Source organism: Danio rerio, chromosome 9 (assembly GCF_052040795.2).
Source record: "Danio rerio strain M-AB ecotype USA chromosome 9, GRCz13ab, whole genome shotgun sequence".
NCBI lineage: Eukaryota > Metazoa > Chordata > Actinopteri > Cypriniformes > Danionidae > Danio > Danio rerio.
Genome location: NC_141029.1, coordinates 20294299 through 20314016, shown reverse-complemented (window position 1 = coordinate 20314016; position 19718 = coordinate 20294299). Strand labels below are relative to the sequence as shown.

General features: G+C 35.9%; 2 protein-coding genes across 5 annotated transcripts in view; one reads left to right on the top strand and one right to left on the bottom strand.

Moving 5' to 3' along the window:
- enox1 (ecto-NOX disulfide-thiol exchanger 1) overlaps window positions 1-19718 on the top strand; it is a 255301-nt gene that overhangs the window by 132828 nt on the left and 102755 nt on the right. For all 4 annotated transcript variants that reach the window (XR_015499285.1, XR_015499286.1, XR_015499284.1 and 1 more), the window contains exons 3-4: window positions 7807-7935; window positions 15044-15181. Coding sequence is in view for 1 of the 4 variants with exons in the window: in XM_087267645.1 (XP_087123771.1) it covers window positions 7926-7935; window positions 15044-15181 (148 nt within the window). In the remaining 3 variants the exon portion in view is untranslated. The remainder of the gene's footprint in view (window positions 1-7806; window positions 7936-15043; window positions 15182-19718) is intronic.
- The window catches only part of LOC147842317 (uncharacterized), a 243185-nt gene that overhangs the window by 193818 nt on the left and 29649 nt on the right, over window positions 1-19718 (bottom strand). The gene's annotated exons all lie outside the window — the stretch shown is intronic.

Below are 19718 nucleotides of genomic sequence, written 5' to 3'. Positions count from 1 at the left end.
ACTGGGTGGTGCTGAACGGGAGAGCGAGGTTATTATTATTGTTTTGACTCCTCATTATTAGAAGTATTTCTACCATTGTCATTACTCAGGTTGTTGTTGTTGTAGTAATAGTAGCAGTCATTGCAGTATTTGTAGTAGTAGTTGTGGTTGTTGAAGTAGTAGTAGTTATAGCAGTAGTTGTAGTATCAGTAGTTGTAGATGTTGTAGTAGTAGCAATAGTAGTAGTAGATGTTTTAGTAGAAGTAGTAGCAGTCATAGTTGTAGTATCAGTAGTATTAGATTCAATGGTGTGGTCCAAAAAAAAAGTGGTGTAATATTACCCACCCAACCCAAGTTGTAAAAAATAATATTTATTTATTTATTTATTTATTTATTTATTTATTTATTTATTTATTTATTTATTTATTTATTTATTTATTTATTTATTTAACAGTGACTGTTTTGACTATTGACTTTTGCAGAAGGAAAAACAAATACTATGGAAGTCAATAGTTACAGCTGTGCAGCTTTCTTCAAACTATCTTCTTTAAAGTATCTTCAGAAAAAAAACAAAAAAAAAAAAAACAAGACGAATGGGTTTGGAAGAAGTAGAGGTTGAGTAAATGATGACAATTTTCATTTTTTGGGTGAGCTATCCATTAAAAAAAGGACAAATATTTTAAGTTTAAAGTTAGATGCTTATAGTCTAATTCTATTCAATAATTTATGCTTATCTAATAGCAGACCTGGAGAAAGGCTGAGTATATTAAGCTCTGGTAAAACCTGGGTAAAAGCCAACTGTTTAACTCTAAAGGCACTTGTAAAATGAGCCTATTAAAAAGTATTTATTTTAATACTATACAAAAGTATTTTTCCATGTATTAAATAAAACTGCCACATTTTTAATTCAAAATGGCATAAATATAAACATATTTTCAATAAACATACTGTTCAATCCTGTGCATGAATGTATGATATAGTTATTGCCACAAGTGCTGTAATGTGTTTTATAATCATAGTGATTTTTAAATGTTCGTCAAGAGTTGCATTTTCGCTGGAGGAAACAGCTGAGATGATGAGGGAAGCACTGAGGAAACAGTGGATGGGGAAACCCGATTGGTACATATGATACAAGTGTTTTATAGAAAAGAACTGCAAATATGCAAATATTATAACAATCTATCGATAAACATACACCTTCTGCTCTCACTCTGCACAGCTGTAGTTTGCTGATTAGTTTGCTGATTAAATAAAAAATGAGTTGATAACGGAGTGGATGTCTGCCGCCGTTTCCATATCAAATTCAAAGGGAATTGAGGTGATCATTTAGTAGTGTACAGTTCATAAGGTAAACACAGTTTTAGGGGAGACTGAATAGAAATAAGGGGGCCTAAAGCGACGCCCATGCTGTTTTATAATTTTTACCTGAATATTTCAGTGAGACATGATTTAGTTGACTTGTCGTCATCTTTAAAAACTCACAAAATTTTCTCACAGCTGCTGCAGTCGTTATGGGGCAGGGAATGGCACAATTTAAACAAAATGCAGCAATTGCAACTAATTAAGATGCGAGTTAAAAAAAAAAAAACACTTGGTATACAGTTAAAAGGGACGCGAATACACATAAATTGGGGAAGTCTAATTAACAAAACCAGTGAGTATACAGAGGTTATACACAATAATTGACTTCTTATTAATTAAGAAGTCATAATACCCATTACCCAAAGAGCTTGTGGAAAAAAGTAGGCATACAGAGTAAATGTGTGAATAATAATAATAATAATAATATCAATAATAATAATAATAATAATAATAGCAATCATTATTGTTATTACTATTTTTATTTTTATTATTGTTAGTATTATATTTCCTTACATTTATATAGCGCTTTTCTAGACACTCAAAGCACTTCACACATTGAGGGGAATCTCCTCATCCACCACCAGTGTGCAGCATCCACCTGGATGACGTGACGTCAGCCAAAAATTGTTTATTGCACAGATAGTTGCAGTCCTTTTTCATCAGTTTTAAATAAATGTGCTTCCCTAATAACCCTAATAACTTCAGCAGAAAGCCAATGGGTATTAATCAATTTGTGAAGCTCAAAAATGCTGAAAAGAGGTAGCTAACAGATTATTATGAGCTATTAGATATACCCATGTCATATACAGACAAAATCTCTCTCTCTCACCTGTGTCTGATTCAATGTGGGAAGGTCGAATGAATTGTAACTAAAGAAAATAACCATAATTTTACTCATTCAGTCAAAAAAATAACTGTTATTATGTAATAAGTTTGTTCATGGTTTACACAAAGCTTATATCAATCTTGTCGACTATTGGGGATGTTTTATCCACTTTGAGGTGATTTTGAGTCCTAATTTAGCCACAACTTTCAGCAAAATGGAATTATTTTTACTGGCACATCCTACTTTGACACACATTTTGGGAGAATACTTTGAATATTTTTTTTTTAAAATTCAACAATACACTACAATTTCATTACAAGTACATAAGAGTTAAAGTGCAAAATAGATAAAGAGAACAAATAATTTCACAGAAATAACTAAAACAAATCATGATGTTAATAATTTAGACGCTTTAATAATGTGTGTATGAAATTATTAGGCAATTGATTATTTTGACTATATCATCATTTTATCTACAAATTCCAACTTCAAGCTATATAAACTTGAATGCTTATTGGTTTTGATGCATATCAAGTAATGTGTATTTGTGTAACGAGGGAGGGTGTGGCCTAAGGAGATCAATGCTCTATATCAAGGTGAGCATAATTATAAGGTAGTTTCTTCTCCTCAGAAAAAAAAATGGGCCACAAATATCTAAGATAAATATCTATCTCTTGAAATATCTAAGATATTGGGGTGTGATCACAGAACCATCAAATGTTTTGTAGTAAACAGTCAACAGGGTCGCAAGAAACTTGTCGAGAAGAAAAGATGCAAAATCACCACCAAAGATTTGAGAAGAATCAAACATGAAGCTACCAGGAACCCATTATTCACCAGTGCTGCCATCTTCCATAAGTGCAACCTACCTGGAGTGTCAAAAAGTATGAGGTGTTCAGTTCTCAGAGACATGGCCATGGGGAACAAGACTGAAACCTGACCACCTCTGAACAAAACACATAAGTTGAAGCGTCAAAAATGGGCCAAGAAATATTTGAAGACAGATTTTGTAGACTGATGAGATGAGAGTAACTCTTGACTGACCACATGGATAGGCCCATGTTTGGATTAGTAGAGGACACAGAGCTCCACTCAAACACCAGCAAGGTGGAGGTGGAATACTGGTATAGGCAGGTATTATTAAGCATGAGCTCGTTGGACCTTTTCAGGTTGAACATGGACTCAAAATCAACTCTTAGACCTATACTGCCAATTTTTAGAAGACACTTTGTTTAGGCAGTGGTACAGGAAAAAGTCTGCATCTTTCAAGAAGACTTTGATTTTATGCAAGACAACGCTCCATCACATGCGTCAAAGCACTCCACTGCAAGCCTGGACAGTAAAGACCTCTTCTTTACCTGACTTAAACCACATTGAGAACTTTTGGGCCCTTCTTAAGCAGGAAATTTACAGTCAAGTTAAACGGTACATATTGTTTTTTTGTTTTTTTTTTTTTCAAAAATGTTGATTTATAAATTTTGAGCTTGTTTATTATTCTCACTTTAACAAGTGAAAGTAAATGAGCTGTTAGTGAGATGGGAAAATCTTGTTTTTTCTTTAGTTGCATAACTCTGTACACTAATAGTTGCCTAATTATGGTATACATGTAGATATTCTCTTAAGAAAGAAAAACTTTACTTTTACAACTTAAATGTTCAGGTTTGAGACTTTCTTAACATTTTGGATTGACCAAGAGCTCTGTAGTTGTACAATAACAAAATAAATCCTCAAAAATATAACTTGCCTAATAATCCTGCACACAGTGCATGTGCACCTTTACACAAGCACCTGCCACATTTCTTATTTCCATGCCAGCTATCACAACTCATAAAACTTTTCACCAGTTATCCATTTTCTGCAAGTAACACACAAACACATTAATACTGTATCTAATCAAAGTTGTGATATTATTGTTTGGCAATTAAAGGGAGCCGTGTCGCGCTCCTAAGTTGATATCCGCGTGTCAGATTTGAATAATATGCTGTGGATTGGAGTGGCGGAGAAGGATGCGTTTGGCATACTGATGATGATACTTCACTCTCACAGCCCTGCTGGGGATGAAGCGCTGCACTTTCACCGCATATGGGATCCATTATTGGAACCCGTATTAAACAGCTTAATGGCTCCATCCCCCCAGACTTTGATTTCCAGGGTGATATAATGCATGGGGATGGAGAGAGCTGGAGGAGGGGATGGGATCTGTCTCTCGCGCGCACTGTGACCCATCAGCGGTTGACGTCTGTCAGTTTGATGGAAGTCTGATGGGTCAGCTGTAAGTCATTTCGAGCGGATGCGCTGACAGAATGTCTCAAAGTGGCTTTAAGGAGCTACCCGTCCTTGAAGGCATTTCCTGCAGTCTTGTTACGCCAGCTGCAGAATCTATTGGGCCCAGTGTGACGGTAAAGGTTTGCACATTATTAGGCTCTGGTAATGAGAGTTCCTGTGATGTTTCTCCTCTAGTGATTATCATTACTATTTATAGTCTCGCTCTATCTGAGAAGGCATTTGTGGTGGTGCGTTTGGCTGGAGCTTTGGGAACAGAGCTGACTTCCTTAGCTGCGTTAAATAGGGCTAATAAAAGTGGCTGTGTTGTGGCTGCGGTTGAAATTATTGCAAAGGATGGAATCAGCTGGAATTCTTTCTCTTTTTGAATTATTTCTATGTTTTGGAACATGATCTGTTTATCTCATAGGATACATTTAATTTAATTGTTTTAATGTAATTAATCAATCCAAGTTCCACATACACAGTGAGTGAAATATATGCGGAAAATAACTAAGGAAAACTATCAATGTTGTATGACTAGAAAGCATTTGGGTTATCAAACGCAGCCTGAGGCGTGCATATTTATGATTTTAGAGCTTTTTTATGATCTTAGAGGTGCATATGTGTTTTTGTGATGATGTCAGCTGCTCATCAGGTCTGGATAAATTACCTAAAGTAGGTATACATGCAAATGCAGAAGGCGTGGCCCATGAGTCTCATCACAGTTTGTTTTGTCTTCTGATTGGCTCATTGTCCACCAGGGTTTTCCACTTCTGGAATTTACTTAAAAACGAGGAAACATTGGTTTCTGAGGCTCACAGTATTGCTATTTCCAAATACATTTTTTAAAATTATTATCATTCTACTATGCCTTGGTATACCTAGACTTAATTATAGGGCACCTTTAAGGTATTTCAGTATGATGCAATTTAGTTGCTATGTGCTTTTTTGATTGGATAGGAGTCACATGACTGATTTTTGCACTTGCCAATCTCTTCAGACAATAATAAATAAAGTAGTGACAGCAGTTTGAAGGAAAAAAAGTGGAGTAAAAGTACTCAAGGGAAAGTAAATGCACACTTTTTAAAACTACTTAGTAAATTAAAATTTCTATGAAAACCTATTTATAGTATTTGTAACTGGTTACTTTACACCACTGATGAATACTAAAAAGGTATCATGTTGATGCTACATATTACAATACATATATTTACATATTATGAAAACAATACAGTTTTCCCACTGTTTCCCCATGTTATCCATCCTGCTATTCTTTGTTTTAAAACATATACTTAAAGGTGTTATATAATGCATTAATACATGTGTAATTATTCTCTGATTTCAAAATAAAAGGCATGGCTTAGGTAAGTGTAAAAAAACTCTCCAGAAATGGTTTTACAGGTCCATTTCCTAACTTAGGACTAATCATATGTCAGTTCTCAAAAAATAGTAGATTCCTTATTAAATGAGAATCTTTTCAACTGAAGTGGCAAAGAGGTTTATTTTAGCTAGGAGTGAGTGACCACTTTATTTAATTCAGTTCAATTCACGTTTTTTTGTATTGCACTTTTTGCAATAATTATTGTTTCAAAGCAGCTTTTCAAAGGGTGGCCATTATTGTATTTCAATCAGATTAAGTTAAAGTTACAATCAAATATATGCTATTATATACAGATGTAGTACACCTACCATTTTATTGGATATATGTGATTTCTATGTTTAATGAAACATGTTTAATGAAGTGTATTTGTGTATTAAGTGTATGTGTTGTCCTGTAAGTCCTCAATGGTTGGGATCATCACTTCCTCTCTTTGTATGAGTTCTCCTTGAAGACTTCTATGGTTGGCATCATCTCTTTTTATGTCTTTATGCCACCAGAGTAACCTAGTTTATGTCTGCTCCTGTTTTGTGGAAAAAATATAGGGCAAACTTGCTAGCTTAATAAAAGTAACTTTAAGTCAAAATTTGTCAGGGGTATAAATAATTTTAAGCTTGACTGTATATTTCTTACAAGTGGGTACACAGATATAAAGTTCTAAATGCAGCTTTAGGATCTGACCCTGCCAACATGAGCAAACAGTACAACATGGGTAATCTAATAGAGAAACCTAGAAAGAGAGGCAATGGTCAGGTCAGGTCAGGCAGAAAACACTTAAAAAATCCCAAAACAGTCGAAAATCAAAACACATGTAAATACCAAAAAACAAGAAATAGGAAACCTCTGGGTGATGCACACTAACAGTTATACAAGACTCAGCAAAGATGTGTTTGAAAGTGAGATGTATGTATAGTCCTGGTACACAGTCCTGAATATCTGGAACTGGTGTGTGTGAAGTGCATGATGGAAAATGTAAAACAACATTGATTCATTTGGAACCGAGTCCACTAGATCCTTTCAGAGGTGCACCCAGCTCTGTGAGTTCATAAACTACTCCAGAAACTAAACCTGAATGATGGAATCTTTCAGCAGTGCTTCTGACTGATCCAAGCCCAGATCAACTGTTGCTCGGTGTTGGCTGTAGGATTTCCCCCCGGGACACCAACAACACGTGCTACGTCGAAAGCATACCCTACAAGAGCAAGCTCCTGATTGGTTAACGAGATGCAAATGTGTGCTAAAGTTTAGATTTTCGAACTTGAGCGTTTTGGGTGAAACACACGATACGTGCATCAATTGCGCAAAATGTTCAACTCGCGGCGCTCCATTTGCGCGAATCATGTCATTTGCGCTGCCTCATTCGCGCGTGTCGTGTCACAGAATGTCTATTCGCATCTTTGCATTGACTTAACATGTAAATACTTGCGCATGACGCTTCTTCCGCGTCTGGTGTGAACGCAGCATCACAGTTGTAGTAGTCAGTTGAGTTGAGTTGAGTTGACTTGAGTTGAGTGTAATGCAAATATCACTGCTGCAAGTCCAAACACTAAAGATCAACTCCACATAGTTGCCATATTACAAGCATACAAATACAAGCTGCTTTTCATACATAAGCTGCACTGTAAAAAATAAAAAATTGCTAATTACAAACAATCTCAATTTACAAGAATCAAACTGACTAAAAGTATTACAGTAAACTATATACCTTAAAAATGTAGTTGAAACCTGACTAACTTATTAAATTAAAGCAACATATACTGTAAAGTAATTGTTGTTTTGGCCTTTTTTCATTAAATGCTTGATTTTTGTCAATTAAGACACAATGCAGTACAATGATATGCTCTATTGACACAAAACAGAAAAAAGCTGTTAATAAGCAGTTTGATTTCCTACGAATTCCTATTGAGATTCTTGAAACACCACAAAATCGATTTCTTTCTGAATCCCTTCCCAGCCCTGATTCTCATGTTGTTGTGTTAATTTGTGTGTGCTGTAGGTTTCTCTGAACGCCGTGATGAGCTCCTGAGTGCTCCGTTCTCCTCGGCCAGCTGTCTTGGAAGAGCAAGGGCTCTGGTGACGGCAGTGGCACCCAGAGAAAAACAGTGACGAGCGGCCATGGCTAGTGGTAACTATTACCGTTTCTTATTATGTCCAGTACACTAGCTGTTTACCAGGCCAGTCAAAACCGCACAAGCCTTCATAAGTTGTGGACGTGGGCAGCAATTTTAAGCCATCATAAGCGCACTAATGATGTGAAAACTGTTCCAAACGTAGGCAGGATGATTATGCTGTCTTCTGAGATACCTCGTTATGGCAGATTCCAGAGCAGCGTTGTCTTTTTTTCATGAAAAAAAAAACAGATTAATGCATTGTACTGAGCTCAGTGTAAAATAAATCCTTAGTATGTTTAGGGTCTAAAAGACAATAATCCTCTCATTCAGCGAAAACGCGTAAAATTGATTGAAAAAAAATGCCATAAATAATAAAAGGTTAAAAAAATAATTATATTTTGCCTCCCAACCAACCAACCAACCAAAAAAAAAAAAAAAAAAAGATCACAAGTTAAACAAAAAAGTAAATGTTTTCAACAAATATTTGTTCATGTGCTGGGACGCTGTACAAAAGAGTTGAAAATCCAAATGCAGGATTTATTATAAGAGAATGATTAGGCAGGCAATGATTACAATCAGGAGTAAACGGTAACATGCAGGCAAATTCAGAATCATGGTTAGTAAACAGGATGGTCAAAAGGCAGGCAGCAGACAATACAAACAAAGCAAAACAAAACAAAGCAAGGGTCAAACACGTAAAGGCAAGGCAAAGGAAACCGCATCGTAATGTCACAGATAACAAGACTCAGCACTGAAGTGTGTGTGTTGATTATAAAGTCCATCTTATCAGTTCATGAGCCGCTTCAGCTGTGTGTGTTAGCAATCATCACAAAACAGGAATGGATGTGAGTGTGTAGTGCATAACAAGATTTGTAGTCCATATGGTGACAAGCCTGGATGATGAATGTTGAAGCCGCTGGTGATTGTGACATTTTACAATACCAAATGTTTACAGAGCAACAAATCTGCATATTAGAATGATTTCTAAAGATAATGTGCTTCTGTTTCCCCCTCAAGTCCAAAGACATGCGGTACAGGTGAATTGGCATAGATAAATTGGCCATAGTGTATGTGTTTGAATGAGTGTGTATGGATGTTTCCCAGTGATGGGTTGCAGCTGGAAGGGCATCCACTGCATAAAACATATGCTGGGTAAGTTGGCTGTTAATTTTGCTGTGGTGACCGCAGATTAATAAAGGGACTGAGCCAAAAAGAAATTGAATGAATGAATATTAGAAATCGATAGAAAACATATATTTTAAATATATGTTTTAAAAGTATATTTGGCTGAGCATAAGAAGCTTAATTACTTATTTTACAGACCCCATAGTGGAATTGTATTAATTTATTTCACAATGTTTTTTTTACAATATTTATTTTTAAAAGTTGTGCATGTTATTAGTATAACTGGTTTCCCCCTCTAGCCTAAAGATGTGTGCTATAGGTGAAATGGGTAAACTAAATGTCCTGGTTTTCCAGGTTGGGGGTTGAGTGTTGGGCTAACAACCCACCTCAGTGTTTGATATTACAAAACACTAACATGGTGTGACTAAATATTAACTTCGATAAAAACAGCCCTAGAGGTAAGTATTAGTATACCAACATGCTAATTGTAGTCGATTAACACAATGGTTCATTTATATTATTAGAGTAATAATCACATTGCTCTGTGACACGAAATTCAAAGTTGAGTGGAAGTCAAACCCAAATACCAAATATCCAAATACCAAAATATCAAATATCACCAGCGATCTAATCCTTGCATATTGACACAAATGTCTTTGAACTGGACTAGAAATACCATCATGCATCTTACACACACCAGTTCCTGATTCCCCTTGATTGCACTCACACAGCTGGTAACTCATCATGGACTGATTACCTAAACTTTATGTTTACCTCTCTCACACACACACATGTTGCGGAGTCTTGTTAATTTCCTGTAGCATTACGCAAGGTTCCATTGTATTGCCTTGCTGTGTTTTCTGACCTTTGCCTAATTATTTTATGTTGTTTGCTGCCTGAGAATAGTGGTGAGCAAAGCAATGCTTCATGAAACACTGAAATAGTCAAAGCAAATATGTCGAAGCTTCAAAACGTTTCGAAACCCGTCTCTACAGTGATTTTTATGTATTCCTCTGGAGCAGCTTCTGCAAAAAGCAGTTAAGCAAATTGAGGTATTAAACCCCATGTTATAGAGTTGAGGCTTCAAGTGATTTATTGAAGCAGTGAGAGTTCCAGACCAGCATGCCCAGATAATGTGTTCAAATCCAGGGTGATTTCAGCTATAGATGTTTTTAAATGCTCTGTTCTGTTTTGTTTTAACATTGGTCTGACATCTAAATGAGCATTTTGTGAATAAATATGTCTTGTTTAGGTTACAAAACATTAACATTATTAAAAATAAATCAAGTCATAATTTCAACATTTTTCTAGAAGTCAGGATTCAAACTCTGGCCATTTGCTAAGCTATAAGATATAGAGGATTTATTCCAACCTTGTCAGTCAAATGCAGATTTATCTCTAAATGCTTCTGAAATGACAGATGCTTTGAATCACTTTAGTCACATAACCTGGTGCTTCGAAACACTTTAGTCATGTGACATGGTGTGTTTTGAATCACCTTTGTCAAGTGACCTGGGTGTTTTGGATCATGCTTTGGTGCAATGTTTCGAAACACTTGCACTTGCACTTTGGGATCTTAACACTGTGTCAAAACGTCAGTTTCACATCAGCTATCCCTACCTGTGACATGACTACTCTTTTAGTTTGCCTGTTATTTTATCAACTACTCCTGCTTTTCACCCTTGCCTGCCTGAGTACTCTTGTTAATAATGATGCTGCATCTACATCCTCAACTCTGTTGCCAGTATCGTATATTACACATAGATATGAATGAGATTTGCAGTATATAAGTGGCATAAAATGTCTGAAAAAAATCAATGCAAATGTAATCTTGGACCATGTTGATTATTAGCCAACAGGTTGACAGTTCATAAAGTAATGAGTCGTTTTTCCACAAAACCAGCTTGTATTATGAGTAAAGCGTCCCCTTCATTGACATCCATCGAAAACCCTCCACAAAACAAAACTGCATTTTATCTCCCTCCCTGCAATATGCATCACTATTTATTTATTTATTTGCATAATTGCCATAAATTAAGATTAATACATGAGTGTACGTGCAGTTTTACCACAAATACCCCAGTTAAACTATGGTTAGTGTAGAAAGACCATAGTTCTATAATGACATCACTTAGATAGATTAGTATGGTAATGAATGTGTACATGGCAATGCTGATGTGCTTGTTTTGGCTGTTTGGATTATTGGTGCAGAACAAGAACCCAGACTTGCTTCTTCTAGTTTTTTCACAAACATGCTGTCTGAGAATAAAACACTGCTGCCGCAAACATAACATACAGTAAACTAAGCCCCCCGTAGTATATCGATACACAGATGGAGCTGGGAAACTAAAAAAAAGAAAAAAAAGCTGCTTCACCATGCATTTAACGATGTGGCTAGAAGCGGATTGATTGGACCTATCAGCCTGTGCATATTTCATAACAGATGTTTGGATTGCCTTTTTTTAGGTTTGCTAAAACATGGTCAGTTAATTATTGGTAGTAAACCCGCGGTTAGTTTTTCTAAGTGTACATTTCTGCTTCTGGAGGACAAACATCCTGCATAATTTAGTTCCAACCAACTCCAACCTATTGCCTGGAAGCTTCTGAAAAATTTTATTTGCTGGTTCAGGTGTTTTAAATTAGGATTGGAGCTAAACTGTGCAGAAGTTTCCTAATATTTTTTAACTTGCAAGGAAGACATGATTGAGGCAATGTGTTTTTGTGCAATCTACATCATTCACATTGCACTGTCAAAATGCACCTCAATTGGCACATTTATATTGACTTTGTATGTAATCCACTCTTGCGAGTACTTGCATTTGGTATAAACATAGCATTTGGAACAAAGGACAGGACATCCATAATATAAAGCAGGGGTTGTCAAACTTATCAGCTTAAGACCCTCCCAAATACCAATGTCAGCAAGTTGTGATTTCTGTTGATATCTAATAAAACAAACTGGTCAATAGGTTGTTTTTAATCACGTGGTTCTGGTGACACGCAAAATTCAGATGGAGGGCAGTAGGGAAAAACCGAATGAGAGACATAGAGGAAAGTCTGTATTTTTATGATTTATGTATTTTTGTGATTTATACCATTAATTGAGGCTGTAGATACTGTATAAGCTAATAGGTTACATGAAAAAATACTTTAGTAAATACTATAGGGTTTGGAAGCATACTATAGATAATTACTTGAATTAAACTGTGATAGTAATTATATTAGGGCTGTGGTACGACACAACTGTAATAATAAACAAATTATTCAATAGGCTTCAGTTTCTCTAATTATACACAATAATAATGCAATATAATTTACACTAACATTACAGTATTTATTACAGTTTATCAGTTTACTGTATATTTTGTAGCATTCATTAACAAAGAGTTGTACACATTATACAATTTACCATTTGGTTCAAAAACATGTTTGTTATAAATTACTACTGTATACCTATTATTTTACATTTAATTTATATTTTACAGACATCACAGAATAATAAATAAATTCATGAAAAGGCATGCGTGGACACATAGCCTAATCCAGAGGTTCTCAAGCTTTTTCACTTAGGAGCCCACTTCCTTCTCAGAGAATTTTTAGAAGGCCCAAACTGATTGACTAGAGAAAATGCTCTAGACATTTATTTTGCCTTCTATTATTCTCTTTTTTTTTTGATCATTTTATACAACAAAACCCAAAACATTATAAATATATATTTAAATATAGTATAAAATATAATAATATATATTTTAATATTTATTAAAAAAATGGACAGACCGATTTAAAGCTCCTGAATCTTTACTTTAGTTATACTTTACAACTGCAGAGTATTTGGGCCTTTACTTTAATAAATTACCTGGCAGGACAACAGGAGATGACAGAAAACTTTCTGTTTCTGCTTTAAATTAGACTGACTACTATTCATCTATTGATATCCATTAAAATAAACAAAGAAATGTAAAACAAAGTAAAAACACTCTAAATCTGTTAAAACATCGATCCGAAGGCAGTTGGGTTTATAGCTGGATATTATTGGAGTTCACTGACAGGAACAGTGAACAGCTGTTCACTACTGAAACACCACCAAGTCTCGCTAGATCATACAGTACAGGCGCAGGTCTATTATAAAACCCTCACAGGATGTTAATTTGAACAACTATGCAGATATTTTCAAGTGTTTACACAAAGAGAGCACACATACTTTGTGAATCAACAGACTCAGTCTGGTACGATGCAATACGCATTACAGATGTGAGTCAGAATTATTAGCTCCTGTTTATTTTTCCCCAATTTCTGTTTAACAGAGAGAAGATTTTTCCAACACATTTCCAAACAAAACAGTTTTAATAACTCACCTCTAATAACTGATTTGTTTAATCTGCCATAGTGACAGTAAATAATATTTGACTAGATATTTTTCAAGACACATCTATACAGCTTAAAGTGAAAATTAACGGCTTAACTAGGTTAATTAGGTTAACTAGGCAGGTTAGGGTAATTAGGCAAGTTATTGTATAATGATGGTTTGTTCTGTAGACTATCGAACAAAATATAGGGGCTAATAATTATGACCCTAAAATGGGTGTATAAAAATTAAAAACTGCTTTTATTCTAGCTGAAATAAAACAAATAAGACTTTCCCCAGAAGAATTATCAGACAAACCTTGTTTTTTTGCTCAAACTACTACCCTTTCATTATGTTCATGGCTGTTTTTGCCCCATTGACTTTCATTATAATTAAATTTTTTGATTGCAAAGCCATGCCACCATGTAATCATGTTTCCTGATTGTTGGTGGTTTTCCCTGTTGGGACATGAAAACATTCCCAAGAGCACACAAGGGTTAAGTAAATAATTCACTCGCTTAATTTAATTGTTGACCTCACCTAATAAGATGGTGTTTTGGAGCACACCAAGTCCATCCTTGGTTTAATTTTGGAAACCTCCAATCAGAGATCATCCTCCACATTCGACCATGAAGTGTACTCATTTTTAATGCACATGAGTTCCAAGAGGTGTCGGAAAGTTTAACAATGTACTGTAAATGGTGCTATTGCATTGTCGTTAATGTAACAAAATCCTCCTGGGGTTCCAATCTAATAGAAATAAAAATCTAAATGACCATGGTTGCATGTTGTTGTTGTTTTTTAATGTAAATATTGACTACTTTTTATCTTTAAAAAAATTTATTTAATATGGTAAATCTAATAGCTTATTTAAATTGACTTTATTTTTGGAAAAATCAAGCGACCCCGCCTCATTGTCAGTTGACCCCTATTGTGGGTCCCAACCCCCACTCTGTGAACCATTGATCTAAAGCAGGGATAGGCAACTTTAGCCCTGGAGGGTCACAAGTTTAGTGAAAGAGCAGATGTTAGCTCCAACTTTAATCAAACACACTTAAAGAAGGTAATCAGTGTCTTGGAGATCACTAGAAAGCTACAGGCAGCTGTGCTTGTGTACCGAAGGCCAGCTAGTGAAGTGCTTAGAGCAACCAACCAACTCCCATACAAAGAATCGCCGGTTTGATCCCTGCTCGGAGCAGGTTGGGTGGTGTAGAACTGGCAAGGTTACATTGGTGATGTGAACCGGATTGGAGTGAGGTTTAAGGGGGTGAGTGCTGTGCAGGTAAACCTTACTCCTCTGACCTCTAAAGGTGCTCTATCGATAGTTCATGGTCTTTAGACTCCTTGTTAGAGCAAACAACTCCCATGCAAAAAATTGACAGTTCGATCCCAGCTCGAAGTGGGTTGGGTGGCGTACAACTGGCGGGGTTACAGTTAAATAGAGTTGGAGCTAAACTTTGCAAGTGGCCCTCCAGGACTGAAGCTGCCCATCCCTGATCTAAAATGTGCAGAACTGGATTAAGTGGCCTCCAATGTAAAGCATAGCGGACATGTTATTCTCCAGTGATCCCATACAATAGATGCAGCTGTTTAGCTAGTGTTTTCAAGATAGGCTACTAGTCAGGATTTAACGGATTGCATTTTCTCTGCAGCAGCAGACGGCATCGGCAGTTTGGGAACTGAGCAGAGCCACATCAACGTTCCTGTGGCTGATCCCGGAGCCTGGGCCACCGCCATGAACAACCTGGGCATTGTGCCGATGGGCTTAACCGGGCAGCAGCTGGTATCAGGTAAAAGCCCTGCGTTCTCTCTCCAGTGTGCTAATCCTCGTGTTTCATCCACAGCTCTCCCTGCTCTTCCCTTTCGCGGCAGGGGCAATAAAAAGCAGATATTAAACCGGGGTTCCCATATTCCCCCTCTGGCAAACTGCACAGGCACACCAGCCAAATATGTGACCTTTAGAATCAACACTACACATTGGATTTTACATCGAAGCATGCTACAGTTTGTTGAGCTTTATTCTTTAGCCGAGAAACTGAATTTTTGAGGCACTGAAATGCTCATGTTCTGACGTGATGGTGGCAACTACCGATTTCTCGCCTTAAGCCTTAAGCAAAACACCATTTTTTGTAAAGCTATTTGTCCAAGAACTGGACTTTAAACTGTATTTCTGTCTCTGATTAACCTGTGATCATTAACAGCCATAAAAACTGGTCTGCTGTTTTTGAAAATGGCTGTTAAATAGAAATTGTCTCTTATAATCAAACATCTTTCTTTTCATAAGCCACGGATGGAGTGAGTGGACTTGACAGTTTGTTTGCTCCATGCACTGCCATTTCACCTCTCTTGCTTTGACAGCATTTGTGAGTGGGAGTGGAAGCAGTTCAACTAAAGTCGAGCTACTCTTATGATGAAGTAGTTAGCTTTACCAAAAGCTGATCACAAAGTGGCCAGCTTCACTGAAGCTATTTAAAACTATTATGTTAGTTTTTACATTAAAATATATAGAAACTCCTAGTTATGCTGATTTATGGACTACATTTTATTTCAAAGAATGTTCAAATCAAGAGAATTAAACTATTTGAACTACAGTAGTAATATGGACTGTGTTGTTTTCACCATGCTAATAAATATCATACACCCTTGATTTCCAGCTTGGCTTTTATAGAACGGTCAAGATGCTTTAACATGTTTTGTGATTTATTAGACAGCACAGAGCAGCATTACAGCAGAACCCTGAAATATATTCAGTATAAATCAGCTCTGTTTCTTTTCCATGTGATCATGACCGGAACAACCGGAGGAGTTAGACGGTGTCATAATAACAACTCCGCTGCTTTCTTGGTTTTGTGCTCCTCTCTCATCAGCAGTTCCTTTAGCCTCTCGTTTTGCTTTGATTGCTTTGTCTTATTGTTATGATATTAATTTGTGAATACTTTAGCTCATCTATGGACATTGCAGGAATCCCATAGGGTGTAATGAAGACAAATTCTAGCTTCATCAAAACTACACCTTTGTTTGTTGTAAATACACGCCCTCTAGTGTCAGTAAGTACATACTGTACCTTCAAGTGGGCAGTGGATTCATCCTAAAAGACTCATTTATTTATTTAATTATTTATTTATTTATTTATTTATTCATTTATTTATTTATTTATTTATTTTTACACTTTCAACCTCCTTTCGAGCATACTATAATCCTATAAGTAACGTTTGTGTTTAATAGACGTCTAATAGACATCAAAACAAAGATGCCTGGCTAATGCAGGCTAAAAATGAAAATCTAATGGATGTTCAAGATTAGCCCAAAAGTAGTCATCAAAACCACAAATTTATGTAGTCATTTATTTTTGTGTATTTGTTGATAAATTTTGTACTATTGTTGGACATCTGTTAGATTTTCTCTGATCCTGATTGTATATATGTAGTCCTGAGTTTTATGTATTATATGTATATAATATATACATATTAGTATATTTGTATTCCTGCTCAAAACATGTCAAGTGAGATGAGACTTGTTTGAGTTGTGTTGGTAGTGCGTTGTCTTCATGTCCTAGAAATACTGTTTATTCTGAAATAAACAGGTAAAAAATTTATATTTTTCTGATCTAATAAACTTTTCTGATGTAAAGGATTGTGACTAGTAACACTAGTGTTTATTTTCAACTCTAGGTTCACCTTTTTATATAATATGAGCAGAACAGCACCTGGGTTGGCAGGTATAAAGATTTTCAGTTTCAGCCCAGAATTGTCAATTTAGTGTATCCCTAAAATAGTTATTTATTGCACCTCTTTGTGATATGATTATTTTATGAAATATGGAAGCCTGTAATTGCCACTAAAAATCACAATAATCTTTATAAATATTTTAAATAAAAAAATAAGAAATAGGCTTCCATATTATAGCTTACACTATTAAAACAATACTTTTTTCAATATGTCGTGCAGCCCCTGCATATGACAAAAGTTTTTGGGATACAGAACTGTGATGGACCACATATCACACATGCACACTTTGTGTCTGTGCACTCAAAAAACTAATTATCAGGAGTTTAAACTAACACGTTTATAAATGTTTAAATGTATAAAAGAACAACCTCTACTCCAATCTAGTATATAATAGCATTAATCATTGATAGCTTTCCTTAGAAAATACATAACTCAAGGCCCAGGCCCAGGGCGAGTGTCTTAGTGTCCCATCAGTGACGATATACAGCCATATTGCACAACAGTTCGATTGCATAATAGTGTATATAAAAAAGAAAATCAAACTTGGAGAGTCTAAAAATCCTTTTTTAAGAGGAACTACTTTCTTTCTGCATTCATTCAAATCTGCCGCTGACGTCAGAACCGTTGCGAACTGACAAACGTCACTTTAGAGCTAGTATTTGAATGATTCTCTAGCGTAATATCTTAAGTGTTAACAGGGTGTTTTTGCTGACATTTTAAGATTATAAGGCTGAACGACATAAAAGGCCATCAGTCTATAGCGATTTTCCAGTATTTCTCTGTTACAATCGGGATATCACAATAATTAACCCTGAAAAATGCAAAGCAAACACTACCAGATTACTAGGATATAACAACAACAGCACAACAACATACAAAAGAGAGAGATTGACTTAGAATGTCACTTACCAGTTTTATAATGATTTGATCAGCTGTAGTTTGAAACGAGGTGGTTTCTGTCACCATCTTGTGGCAGATTGTCAACCGTCTTTGCTCTGCTCAGTATGACAGTCTGATGGCCGCCGACGCACTTAATCTCCGAAAATATAAATATTTTAAACTAGGCACTATCCTTATAAATAAGTTGCATAGTTGCAATCTGAACAACTAAATTCTCACCAAAAAGCCTCAAAAGTACATTGTGTTGTCGAACAGCTGCGATTTTGGTCAGACTGTAGGGAGTTTATTGATCTGCTGTCAATCTGCTGTGGGTGGAGTAATACATAAGGGTGAAGAGGCTGCACGAGTGCTGTTATTGCAGAATATCATACGGCTGTCAGCCACAGATTTGAGTACCAGACAGAACTGTTGTGTGTAAATATACTATAAATATATCGATCTAAATATAAACAAACATTTCTCACCTATATGCATGCCTGTGTGTATTTATATATGCATTTTAAATATGCACAGATTATGTCAAAACAAGCTTTTATTTTGGATGAAATTAATCACGATTATTTTTTTCCCAGCACTAGTAAAAGCAAGCATAATGCATTTATCTGGATGATTATAATGCTTTTTAGAAACAGTTTGGATTCATTTTTTCTGTACTTGCTATAAATATACATGTAACTTGCATAAAACCATCTCTTGATATTAAAGCATATAAAATGGAAACATGTTAAATTAGCTATAGCATTAATATGTTTATTTTTGATAACTCTCCTCCCTCATGTTAGTTCCTGAGACAAAGTCTCTCATTGGCTTGAATTCTATTATAATTACTATCACGCTAGGGAAGCCATGGATTGAGGCAAATTAGGCTCAGATTAAAATGCATGAGCCGATATTTTAGATCATGATTATTTATGAGAATTCGGGAAGGCACAAGTCATTTGAATTGCTTATAGGTTTTTTTGTTCTTGGGTGACTTCAGAAATCATCTAAGAGTGAATATTAAAACCATTATCCTCAGCTTCTGAGCTAAAGCCTCTGGTAATACGCCACAGCTGAAAGAAACACTTCCAGAAGTTCTTATGAGGATTTTATATACGCTATCCTCCTTCTTCCTGCTGCTTTCATACACACACACACACACACACACACACACACACACACACGTAATACATGCAAGCTTCCAGCGATATGCCTCTAGATACCCAAAAGAGGATTTTGTCACACTATCATAAATACCGGCCTTTGAGAACAAACAGGCTGGAACGGTCTTTGTCTCCAGGACCACGCTGACAGAAAATTCCAGCTTCAAAGGAGCGATTGGAAAAGATGTGTCTGGTTTCTGTCGAATATATAACAGATTATGCTGAAATAACCTCTGAGTCTTTGTTTTAATTTCCCTCAGCATGTTTCCAGGCACACTTCAACATCACACATATTGCTTATGACACACACACACACACACACAAGCACAGCTTTTATTTTTTCTCGTATCTGCTCATAAATTTGCTGCTCGCAGAACAGATGCCCACTTGCACAATTTTTTCCTCGCAGGCAGTTTCATTCTCAGTATTTCAGCACATTTTTTTTTCCCATCATTGATTATAAATGTTTATTTGCACCAGCTCATTAGAAGGCATGCTTTGTCAGAGCAATTTTTTTTTTATCCCGCTGGATTGGTAAGGCACAACAATGAATACGA